Source organism: Enhydra lutris, unplaced genomic scaffold, assembly GCF_002288905.1.
Source record: "Enhydra lutris kenyoni isolate GAN:26980312 unplaced genomic scaffold, ASM228890v2 scaffoldscaffold1, whole genome shotgun sequence".
Lineage (NCBI taxonomy): Eukaryota > Metazoa > Chordata > Mammalia > Carnivora > Mustelidae > Enhydra > Enhydra lutris.
In genome coordinates, this window is record NW_019154085.1 from 77819757 (window position 1) to 77832567 (window position 12811).

The following is a 12811-nucleotide window of genomic DNA, read 5'->3' on the forward strand; positions in this document are numbered from 1 at the left end:
GAATGTCCACAATAGCCAAACTATGGAAAGAACCTAGATGTCCATCAACAGATGAATGGATGAAGAAGATGTGATATATATATATATATACACACACACACACACACACACACACACACACACACACATACACAATGGAATACTATGAAGCCATCAAAAGAAATGAAATCTTGCCATTTGCAATAATGTGGATGGAACTAGTGGGTATTATGCTGAAAGAAATAAGTCAATCAGAAAAAGACAATTATCATATGATCTCTCTAATATGAGGAATTTGAGAGGGTGGGGGGGTTAGGGAGGGAAAAACTGAAACAAGATGGGATCGGGAGGGAGACAAACCATAAGAGATTCTTAATCTCACAAAACAAACTGAGGGTTGCTGGGGGGAGGTGGGGGTAGGGAGAGGGTGGTTGGGTGATGGACATTGGGGAGGGTATGTGCTATGGTGAGTGCTGTGAAGTGTGTAAGCCTGACGATTCACAGACTGTACCCCTGGGGCAAATAATACATTATATGTTAATAAAAATAATTAATAAAAAACATTGTCTTTTAAAGTAATTCAATACAAAATAATATGGACACGTTTTTGTTGTCTAAAACCAATTTATTTTTACTTTCTCTAAATAGTAGATGTAGAATTGTTAGGAGCATTGTTAGGGACTGATAGGGATTGCTGGCAAATAAAAAAAAGACAGTGGGTCCAGAACTCTAATAGAGATCTACAGGATAAAAGTGCAAAGAGAGGGGTGCCTGGGTGGCTCAGTGGGTTAAAGTCTCTGCCTTCGGCTCGGGTCATGATCTCGGGATCCTGGGATGGAGCCCCGTGTCAGACTCTCTGCTCGGCGGGGAGCCTGCTTACCCCTCTCTCTTTCTGCCTGCCTCTCTGCCTGCTTATGATCTCTGTCAAATAAATAAATAAAATCTTTAAAAAAAAAAGTGTAAAGAGATACCATATAGTGATGTAGGCATTTGAGAGGGCAAGTCCTTTTACGTAGCTCGTTTGGGTGTGATGCTTAACAATCAGGTCTCAGAAGCATTAGGAGAAAAGGCGAATAAGAGATCAAGCAAAAGGGATGGCAAAGGTTTGCTGAAACAGGGAGCCAACTGTCAGAGGCAGGGCTGGGAATAGTGCGAAGCAGATGGGACAGGGTATGTCTAGAGAGACGAGAGAGAAAGAACACAAGTCAAGCAAGGTGTTATCCCAAGGTTAACATTACATTAGGAACTTCAATGGCATCTAAAAAAGAAGAAAAAAGGAGGTCAAGAACCCTAAGTGGAATAGGTTTCCTCTGCTTCAGTTAAAACATGTGAATGACAAGCTTCTGTTTTCTTCAAGCATGTAGCATGGGGCCTTCAGCTAGACACTATGTTTTGTCACAGAAAAATAATAGAAGTTACATTACTTGTGCACCTGATTTATGGGTTAAGAAATGGATATATATTATAAATATACTATTTAAAAGACCTAACTGCTTAATATTAAAAAAAAAATCTGTACAGTATTTGGATACATTTTTCTGTCTTATGTTTTCTATCAAGATCCAAAAATTCCCTGCTGAGACAGATAATAGCGATTTGCCTCATCCTGGATGAAGCTCAGAAAACACGGCATTGAGTAGAAAGATATTCATTGAAAAATGTGTCCTGCGCGGTATCATTTACACCAAAGCGTGCGAAACTAAACTGTGTTGTTTACAGTTACACAAATAGGAGTAACAGCTGAGAAACAAAAAAAGAAAGAGAAATAATTATGAAATTGTTAAACCTAGTCATTCTTAAAAATAAAATTATAGAAACTTACAATTAAAATTTTACTTAAAACAAAGGTGATAAATATTTAAAAATCATTTCCTAATTATTTTCAGTCCTTTTTCATTATCTAGGTCTTGAGGTTAATAATATACACCAAATCTGTTTGATGCAAATATCTTATATACACATCTCTTCCCATACACATCTCTTCCCAGCTCCCATGGGCAGAGACTTCATACTGATAGACCGAAACAAGCCCTGGTGGGAATATTTGCACCACGGATGTCAATAAACTTTATGAATCAGGGCTTCATTTATTGTTTCACTGTTGTGGAGTGGTGGAGATAATGATAAAGAAAATAGAGATTAAATTTAAAAGTGTGTCAAGTCTATAACTGCTACATTGTAAATAGCACAGAAACTTGAGGAAAAATTTTCCCCAGTATTTAAAAATCATTATCCAATCAAATGACTAAAAAGTCATTTGCACTTTTGATAAACAAGTGGAGTTCACATATGCCTCCTATGTTTTCTAAGTTATGACCTATGTTTTTTATATTTTCATCTTACTCCTTGATGTAAATGAAAATATCAATGTTCATATGTGCACAACTTATATTTGTCAGTTGCAATCATAAGTGGACCAAAGACACAGGGTTCGCAAAAATCAGTGAAAGCATTCTGTGAGGACCATTACCTATATATAAGCCACAACGAAGGCTACTATATATTTTATTACTTTTAAATTATGTGCTACACACCCTTTCTATCAGTAAAAAGCACGAGAATCCTGTGTATATGTGTGGACATACAGTGTCTTTGAGCCAGTTGTTACCTTGCCAGCATGTTATTGCTTGTAGGCCACTGCAAGGATTGTCCATTAGGAATACTGTATTATTTACCTACAAATAGTATATATATGTTTTTGGATGTTCTTTTGTGGTATATTTCACAACATATATTTTTTTAAGATTTTTATTTATTTATTTGACAGACAGATCATAAGTAGGCAGAGAGGCAGGCAGAGAGAGAAAGAGGAGGAAGCAGGCTCCCCACTGAGCAGAGAGCCAGATGCGGGGCTTGATCCCAGGATCCCAAGATCAGTGATAACCACTGAGCTACCCAGGTGCCCCCTCACAACATATTTTTAAAAAAACCTAAAAGGTAAACAACTTAATCAGTCCTCTGTACCTATTAAAAAACTTGAATCACAGATGAAAATTATCCCACAGAGAAAACAGGAGGCTCACATGGTTTTAAAGTAAATTCTGCCAAACATTCAATGCCAATTTAAGGCTCACAAACTCTCAAGGATTCAAAAACTCTGGGGCACCTGGGTGGCTCAGGTGGGTAAGTGTCTGCATTCAGCTCAGGTCAGGATTCCAGGGTCCTGGGATCGAGCCCCACATCAGGCTCCCTGCTCAGCGAGGAGTCTGCTTTTCCCTCTCCCTCTGTCTGCTGTTCCCCACTGCTTATGCTCTCTCTCTCTCTCTCAAATGAATTTTTAAAAAATCTTAAAAAAAAACAACAACTTAAAAACTCCAACTCATTTTCTGAGGCTAGTGTAACCTTAACACCAGAACTACAAGTATGAGAAAGGAAAACTGCGGGCTAATCTCGTGCATTAATATAGATTTTTTTAAGTCAGCAAAAGTAACACATAAATTTTAAAAAGTTAATACATCACAATTAGTTGGGTCTAATAAAGGAATATAATGTCGTTCAACATTAGATAAGCTATTAATATAATTCATTATATGAACCAATCAAAAAATTATCTGAACTATTTTAAAAGCCTCAGAAAAGACATCTAATAAAACTAAATGTTCCATGTAAAATACATTTTCTCTGAAACCAATACTACATTACATGTTAACTAACTTGACATTAAAAACATAAGAAATACATTTTCTTAACAAATTATTGGTGGAAATGTAACCTCATAAAGAGCAGATCAAACAAAATTAAGAAATATCATAATGATAAAACATGAAACACCTTCCTTTTAAATTTAGAGACAAGCCAAATGCTCTCACTACTTCCATTCAGACAAATCTGGATAAACTTGCTAATGCAGTTGATTCAAGAAGAACAATCATTAAAGGCATACATTTGGGAAAATAAAAAAACTATTGTTATTTGCAGATCAGTATTCAAAAGAAAATTGTATTTCTATATACCAGCGAAAGACAGCCGTTTGCAAAAATAACAAAAAAATATAAAACAGTGATGGAAAAATCCAACAAGATATATTCAACATTTTGAAATAAATTATTATTAAGGATTTTGTTTACATGGTAAATAACATGCTTAACATGATGCCAGGCATGTTATCATCTAATAACACTAACAAGTATTTTCCATCACCATTATAGTACTATGAAGTAAAAGTAAACTTTCTGAGAAACATGAAAGAAGATATATAAAATATACATGAATAGGAAGACTCGAAATCCTAAAGATAATTCTCTCCAAATTGATATCAAAGTAGTTCTAACCAAAACCCTAATTTGTTTCCCTTTTTGCTGGGCCTTACGAGCTACTAAAGACAAAGCAGGTCTTAAAAAGTTCAAATGAGAGACACCATACTGCATGTATCCTATGATTCTAGACCAATTATGTAGGAAATAAGCCCCCCAAAAGACTAGAAAACACTTATGTGTTTGACAATTTTAATGCATATTTTAAAATGTCAAGCTTGCCTTAAGCTAGCACTAGGTTTCCTTCTGGTTCTACACAGCTGTTACTGGTGCACAATGGGCAAATCTGATGGTGCCTTGGATCCCACGCTGCCTTCTTTCCTCACTTGTTACTTGCCTTTGAGCCCTAGTATTTTGGGGTTTGAATCAATGTCAAACAAATCAGAAAGATACCCAGTACAATTAGAAACATACTGCATTCCATTTCAGTCTGACCACCCATCCCCAACACCTGGATTCTATTTTGGGACATAACTTGTTTTTCTCAAATACACGTCTTCTTTGAGAAGATGGGAAAGAAAGCAGATCTGGGATTGATTTGTGGTTTTGTTCTGATCAAGGTGGACTATGTGGATCTGGTTCAGTTTGTAATATTTGTGTCTAAACACAAACCAAACCATCAAGTGGTTACCAAAGTAACTCTTTTGCCTTGCAGGAGGAACAATATTGGTATTTGCCATTTGCGGGCTCGCTCTAAAGAGACATGCTTCTTTAACAGTTCTACGTATGAAGCTAAGTATATTCTAAAACCTATTGGTTAGGTTATAGGTTTAAAAAAAAAAGTCTTTATAAATGGCATCTTGCTATACTGAAGCAGCTTGTATATTTTGCTGAATATTATTTGTGTCTTCCCTTCCTGTTGGGACTCACAGCTAAAGTTCATTTATCTTAACAGTTGTATGCTTTTCCATAATATAAATACACTATAGTTGTGCATCCATTTTTACTGTTGTTTTCAGTATTTTTTGTTCTCAAGAACAGTGCTAGAGTGAATGTTTTGCTCATGTCTTCTGATTAATATGAGCAAAAGGTAACAACAGCAGGAATCTGTGATTTTTTTTTTTTTTTTTTTTAGAAATCTATTTATTTTAAAGAGAGAGAAAGTGTACAAGCAGGGGGTGGGTTGAGGAGAGGGAGAATCCTGAAGCAGGCTCCCTGCTGAACTGAGCTTGGAGCTTGATATGGGGCTCGATGCCTGCACCCTGAGATCATGACCTGAGCAGAAACCGAGAGCTGGGTGCTCAGCCAACTGAGCCACCCAGGTGCCCCAGGAAGCTGTGACCTTTTTGACCAGAGCTACTCCCAACCTCCCTGCCAACCCCAACCTGAGAAGGGCAGCAGAAACCAGTTTGGCTGCCAGAGGCGGTAGGCTCAGAGTGCTATAGCAGCAGAGGGCAAAACCCCCTGGTTTCTACAACATAAAGCGGTGGGTTTAATTTAGAAAAAATGGGGGGGGAAACTCACAGCTTTGCAAGCCTGAGCCTGCAGTCCAAGTTTGGGTAACTGGTAGATGAGCAGCATTTCACAGAAAAATCCTAGCAACTGGAGAGCTGTGGAAGGTCTGAGATACCTTTCCACATATCTCTGGCTGACCAGGAGCTATGCATGCCTGGAGGAGACTTTGGTAAAGTCTTCCTGCACTAGCTTGATTTTTGAAAGTGATGTTAAAAAGCAGTTGTCCTTGAGGCACCTGGGTGGCTCAGTCATTAAGCGGTTGCCTTCAGCTCAGGTGAACCCAGGGTCCTGGTATCGGGTCCCCCATTGGGCTCCTTGCTCAGCAGGGAGTCTGCTTCTCCCCCTTCTTTCCCCCCTGCCCATGTTTGCTCTCTCTTTGTCAAATAAATAAAGAAAATCTTAAAAAAAAAAGCAGTTATCCTCATATTCTTGGATTTCAAGGATATATTTTAAATTTTAATTATTAACGATAAAGTCTGTATTTTAGAAGATTTTTAAAATATCAGACACAAAGTTTTTAAAGGTTTTGTATTATTTCGTGGAAGGGTGAAATTCACTATTATCTACTATTGATTATGCATATAAAATTTTCTAGTTAATCATAAAAATGAAAGGAGTAAAGAGTAAATATTTCAAACCATCAAGGAAATGAATTGCAATGGAAAAAAGAAACATCTCAAGCAGTAAAAATGATGGCAAGAAAAGTAGGAAAATGGAAATAGTAGATTAAGAAGGTTCCTTTAATTTTAATAATTTTTATCATGAATAGATACTGAATTTTCTTGAATATTCTTTCTGTATCTTTTGTGAGCTTAGGTTTTTATCCTTTGATCCTTAATATGGTAAGTTGCATTAACATAATTTTTAAATGTAGAATCAAATTTGCATTTCTGCTGTAAACCCAGTGTGGTGGCCAATTTAGTCTGCAAACCCAGGACTCCAGCAAAGGTAAACAGATACCTTCCAGAGAGATTCTAGCTCCAAAGTTTCTTAATCTCTCTGAATTTGTTTGATCTTTATGGACATGTTCTGAACAAATCAGCTTTCCTCCCTCCCTCCCTCCCCCACCTTCCTTCCTTCTTTCCTTTTTTTTTTGAAAGCAATATACTTTTTATCATTTGTTACAAGCAAGGAGAGAAGGAGATAGTTCTAGAAGCATTATCTCTGTCAGTTTCTTATAGGCAATATTTTACCCTGCACTTTTAGTTGTTTTTACCATGAGATATTTCTCTAAGTTTATCTAGTTCACCACTGCATTGGAAATAGAAACCAAACATACAATGTTATAAATAAAATAAATTTGGCAGTAGTTGTTTATTCAAAATGTGTGTACTCTACACAACTACCCCTTGGAAATTATATTATCAAAATGATCTATGGTTTTAATTTCCTAAAGCCAGGCTGCTTGTGTTCAAATCTTGGTTCTACCTTTTCCAATGATAGGACTCAGATATTATTGCTTAATTCTAGAAACGTACATTGAGAAATTTACAGACATCTAAAGTTTATTGTCCCTGTGCAACAAAATCTTCAAAAAAGCACAGTGCCAGAAAGTTCATTAGGAAGGGAGGAATCACAGTCCCTAAGCCAATTCTGGCAGTTTTCCTTCACTGGTTTATGACAAATAGGTTCTAGGTGATAGGTTGATGTTCTGGGTTTATTGTTATTTATTTTAGTTAAATTTTTCTTGGAATAGAATGTGTTTTGGTCAGTTGGATTCTTGGGTTCACTGAAGATGAATACTTCCAGTCAGTTTTTTCAGAATTTTTTGAAAGGGTCTAATAGGAAGTGCTAGTGTGCAGTGGGAAAAGCATTGGGTAAAAAATCAGAACAGTTTTGACTCTAGCGCTTAGAAGCTGTGCGATCTTTAATTTCCCTGAGTATAAAATGAGGGTAATCATTTCTAGTTAGGAAGGTTGTTGCAGGAGGAGATTTGATAATCCATGTAAATGCCTGGCACACGGGAGGGATTTCAGAAGTTTTGCTTCCCTCATCTCTTCCTTCCATCACTGAAAATATAATATCTATTTGTTTTCTTTTCTGAATAGATACATTCAACGTGGAGTTTACGTATTCATTTATTCATTCATTCAAGACTAAATAACTTTAAAGCATCTACACTATGCCAGGGACACGCTCTCTATGAGAAAATGATGATGATAAGATACATAACGTTTCTGTTTTCAAAGAGCTTATATCTTATAGTGCTTCAGGGTCAATATGTTGAGTATAATCTGTCCCCAGAGAAGGGTAATTCCAGTCCTTTGAAGTCTCCACTTAGATGGGTTTGACAATATTTCAGTATGGCCATCTGGTCTTGTATTGTGTTATGTTCTTTACCGAGTGACAATAATGTATTACGGAGACCCTCTGGAATGGCCAGGACTAGCTACAGAATCGCAGGACCCCAGGCAAAATAAAAATGAGGCCCCTGGCTCAAAAAATTTAAAGATTTTTGAGATGATGATACTTGAGGATTTAATTAAGCACAGGGTCATGCTGAGGGTGGGGGGGCCTGTGTGACTACAGGACCTGGCCCTCGTTTTGGTTGTATAGACCCACCAAAACCTGGGAAACTACTTCTCTTCAACTAAGATCAGACTAATGGGAAAATGTGAGTTACAGAGTCAGATGAAGACATGAGAATGGTATTGCTTTTATTTCTAATAACAGAGAGGGAAGAAATGATGTAACACCATTAAGGAGTTGTTTCATTTTATAAATATTCACCGAGTGCCTCTTATATGCCCAATACTGTGGTAGGAGCTGAGGATACACTGGAAAACACAATAGACCATGCACTATTGTCCATACACTACCATACACTATGGTATGGTATGGTATGGTAGACCATACACTACCCATGTGGAAAACAGATAATAAATTAAAAAAAGGAATAAATAAATATCATTGATTATGGACTAGTGATGCCACATTGAAGCCACTAGACGGGGCCCTTATCGGGAAGGAAAGGACAGAGGATGTTACTTGTAGTGGTCAAGGAGGGCCTCCTTGTGGTGTTACCTAACATAAGGCTTTTGAGCACTGCATTTGGAGAGAAAGAGCGAATTCTAGCTCCTTCACTTACTAGTTACGGGATTTGGGGCAAAGTCACGTAACTGTCTTCTGCCTCAGTTTCCTTATGTAAAATGAGAATAACAATAGTATAAATCTTATAAGGTCATGTGAAAATTAAATTAAGTGAGTTAATTAGGTGCTGTTTTTCAAGTTAAAGGTAAATAATGGACTTTCCAGACAAGGAGGAATCATTCTTGCAGAGAGCTGTGAGGAGAATCCCTGGCTGAAGAAATAATAATTGGAAATGCTCTGGGGTATTTCAAGAACCAGCCAGAGGCCAGTGCAGGGTGTAGAGCACAGGAGAGACACAGGGCTATGGAAGGGAGCATGGGGGCGGGGGAAAGGGGCCAGATTTGGAATTAGAAAGCTAATTTCCTGCACAAAAGATAATGACTGATACCATTTCACATAACTTGTAAACCAAACAGACTCTTTTATTTGAATCAGAAAACATATCAGAAACAGCTAAAGCTAGCTGGCTTCCCATCTGTTTTCCTTTAATGGCTGACTGCAAATGATTTTTTCCAATGCATGAGTGGAACAGTCACCAAAAGAAATAACTTAGTAATACTGAAAAAAACACACCCAAGTCTCTGACACAGAGTGTTACATTCCTAATGCAACACAAAGGCCACCTGCAAAGCCTAAAACATAGGCTCCAATGCACTTCTAGGAATGACCATGAAGTTACTCTGCCATGTAAAGTTTTTTTTTTTTTTAAGATTTTATTTAGTTATTTGACAGACAGAGATCACAAGTAGGCAGAGAGGCAGGCAGAGAGAGAGAGGAAGGAAAGCAGGCACCCTGCTGAGCAGAGAGCCCGATGTGGGGCTCGATCCCAGGACCCAGAGACTATGACCCGAGCCGAAGGCAGAGGCTTAACCCACTGAGCCACCCAGGCGCCCCTGCCATGTAAAGTTTTGTCACCATTTTATTGTCCCCTCCTTCACATTCAGGTCACTGCCATCCACGGACACATACTTCTGCAGCCCATGTGACATAAACAGAGCAGAATCTCTTTACCAGATAAACCAACTTTGTTATCAATGATCAAAAGCTAGCCAAATTCCACATACCACTGATGGCTCGCATGTTTCATCAAAGAAGAAATCCAGGGAGAGAAAGAAAAGCCAAAACCCCAGAGGATAAGTTAAGAAAGAAGGAGATGGCATAAGGTCTCATAAACAACTCTACCTTGGGCAGCTAACTCTTTCCACCGTTCTTTGTTCTGCTGGATGATGTCCACCAGGTTGTTTTTGAAGCTCTGTAGGTCCACGCTTGTAAGGGAGTAGTCTGGGGAATAGGTTCCATCGTTCATGGTGCCTTTCATATTTGATCGTCTAAACAAATCAACGCTGTGAACAGAATAAAGGTGCTGAGGCTAATAATTACAAACAGAAAAAAAAAAAAAAAGCCCAGAAAACACCAAGGTCAAGATATGAAATGAGGGAGCAAAGCCTGAAACACTTTACAAAACCAACTGCAGACACAGAATGGCAGGTGTTCAGGCCCAGTGTGGAGCATGCATCAGGGATGCTCACGTCCCTCCTTTTTCCTCTCATGGAGAGGGCCGGGACTCTGGCTGGAAGTCCCTGTGTGGGTCAAGGGACTGCTCTGCTCAACCAGAGCAGCAGGTTGGAGCGCTCTTGCATCATGGGGTGGTGAGGCCCTGATTAGAACAGTGGAAACTTGAGGTGAGCTGACTCAGTGGAGAGTCCACTGGTGAACATTACTAAAGGGGCATCACAATTCTGGAGCCCTGAGGGGGGCTAATCTGAATCTTTCTCAGGTAGACCATTTCCTCAGTGCCCTCACTGGGGCAACATGTAGGAAGCCTGCTGATGTGCCATTAGCAAAAGTTGCATGTTCAGATGGGTAAGAATTTAGCATGATTAGTTTGCAACAGGAAGCTTTAAATAATATGCCTTAACAAATTTATCTATGAAAAATGCTCAGCTTGAAATCCTGTAAGTGATTGTATATATAATGGATGTTACTGTTACATGTTAGACGCAGCTGTTGTACCCACATCAGCTCTAAGCCTTCTTTTGGTATAGGCATCTCCCCAGATGTACAAGTGGGTTGTAACGGATTTGCTTGTAAGCAAACTGACACAACTATATATGTTAATATTCAAGGCATAATACATACATTTGCATGAAGATTGAGATATTTTCATTCTCCTGCGTATTGAATACTCTTATGTTATACTCCTCAGTTAGTAGTTTTATATATTTTGTAGCGGACATCAAGTAATTTCAAAGGCAGGTGCAATATCACATCTGCCACTAGGTGGCAATACTACCTAACAATTTTTTAAAGATGGCCTGCCCTGCTGTAAGACATAGTAGGATAATCTTAAGTGAAAGGTTATAAAACAGCACAAAGATTAAAAAAAAAAAAAAAAGATGCAATAAAGGAGAAAATATCAAACCTGCTTGCCCCATAGGAAGAAGTGTCTGTTTTTGAGGCTTCCTCTATAAGAGGAGTAATAATTTTCTCTGTTGAGTCTGTCAGAAGAGAAAATGTTGGCTCTACTATGAAATCAATGAAACCTACAAAAACAAACAAACAAAAGATAGTTTGAAATACTACATTTCTTGAATTCTAAAATCTGTAATAATGAAGAGTCTGATGCACCTGATAGTAATTATCAGCTACAATTCTGATTCGGTTTACCCCTTGCAATTATTTTTAATCCAAAAACATAATCTTTAGAGATAGTTTAATAGCTCTATAGCTCTAAAAAAATAATCTCCCAATAGTGGCAGTGATACAATTTTAAGCCCGATAACTCGTGTATATCGGCTTTCCTATTTAATACTCAGTTTTATACTCTTGTTAACAATTCAATTCTAACCAGAGTGAATATAATTTTCTCTCGTGAGAGGGATCATTACTTTTCTTAAAGATCTCCACTTGCTTGTTGAATTTATTACTCATTAACAAAAAATAATATCTAAGCTCCAAATAAACGAAATAACTGAAGTTTTTTTTCTCAGGCCACAGGAAGGCAACTGCTTTTTCCCCTCTTACTGTATCAGTCAGAGCTTTCTGCCAGTGTGTTAATATTTCAGATTGCTGTTTGTTATTCTCTGGATGTAAAGTGTTAGCTCACAGCATGTGGGTGTGTTCTGTCAAATCAGTGAAGATAACAGTAACATCTCTGGAAGACAGCATTATTCCCACTACCTTGAGTTGTCAGGATGAATAAAGACTTTAAAGTACTCATCGAGATAGAACATGACACACAGAGAGAAGGGGGCACTGTCCTCCAGGGAGCCCTACCCCCCTGGTGTTTAGGTGGAGGAGGAGACAACCTATTGTACACTCTGTATACACATACTTACTACGCGTCCCTGGAGAGGTGGGCCACTGGAAATCGAGCCTGTGGCCTCACACACACCTGCGAGCTATGGATGGTCATCTGAATATAAGAGGAAACTGGAAGGAGGCTTTTTAAGTGATACTGTGCCCAGAAATATCTACATTTGAAGATTACCCCATCCATCAGATACAAATAATTCACATTTCAAGTAATTGGATTAGTAATATTATGTATTAGGGTGCCTTTTTTTTTTTTTTTTAAAGAGGGAGAAACAGAATCCCAAGCAGGCTCCACTGGGCTGGAGTCCACAGGGGCTCAGTCTCACAACCCTGAAATCATGGCCCCAGCCAAAACCAAGAGCCGAACATGTAAATGAGCCCCCCAGGCACCCCTAAGGCGCATTTTTAACTCAAGAAAACTTCAATAGTTTTATATGTTGATTGATGCCTTCGACTCAAAGCAATGTTAATTGGCCACCAGTGTGCTACTTCCAGTTCTTTCTGTGGTTTTAAATGCCTGGGATATGGAGACTTGCAGATGATGTGTCACCTCCACTAACAGGGTAGCAATTTATATCATAGCAACAAGCCTCAGAAACTTCCCTTCTTTCCGGCTTGCCTGAGGTGGGGCTTAGCCTGCCACCCTCACACCTGCTAAACAATGGTAGGCACCTGTGTTAAGGTAGCTAGAAAAATAGCTTTTGGAATTTGGATGGGAA

General features: G+C 38.4%; 1 protein-coding gene across 3 annotated transcripts in view; it reads right to left on the reverse strand.

Moving 5' to 3' along the window:
• Window positions 1-12811, reverse strand: part of LOC111143001 (phosphodiesterase 1A) — a 329203-nt gene that overhangs the window by 16848 nt on the left and 299544 nt on the right. For 2 of the 3 annotated variants that reach the window (XM_022496402.1, XM_022496411.1), the window contains exons 12-13: window positions 11200-11320; window positions 9960-10105 (exon numbers count right to left, since the gene is read on the reverse strand). In XM_022496402.1, the coding sequence (XP_022352110.1) occupies window positions 9960-10105; window positions 11200-11320 (267 nt within the window). Of the gene's footprint in view, window positions 1-9959; window positions 10121-11199; window positions 11321-12811 lie in introns of all 3 variants that reach the window. The other variant, XM_022496393.1, reaches the window with a different exon arrangement.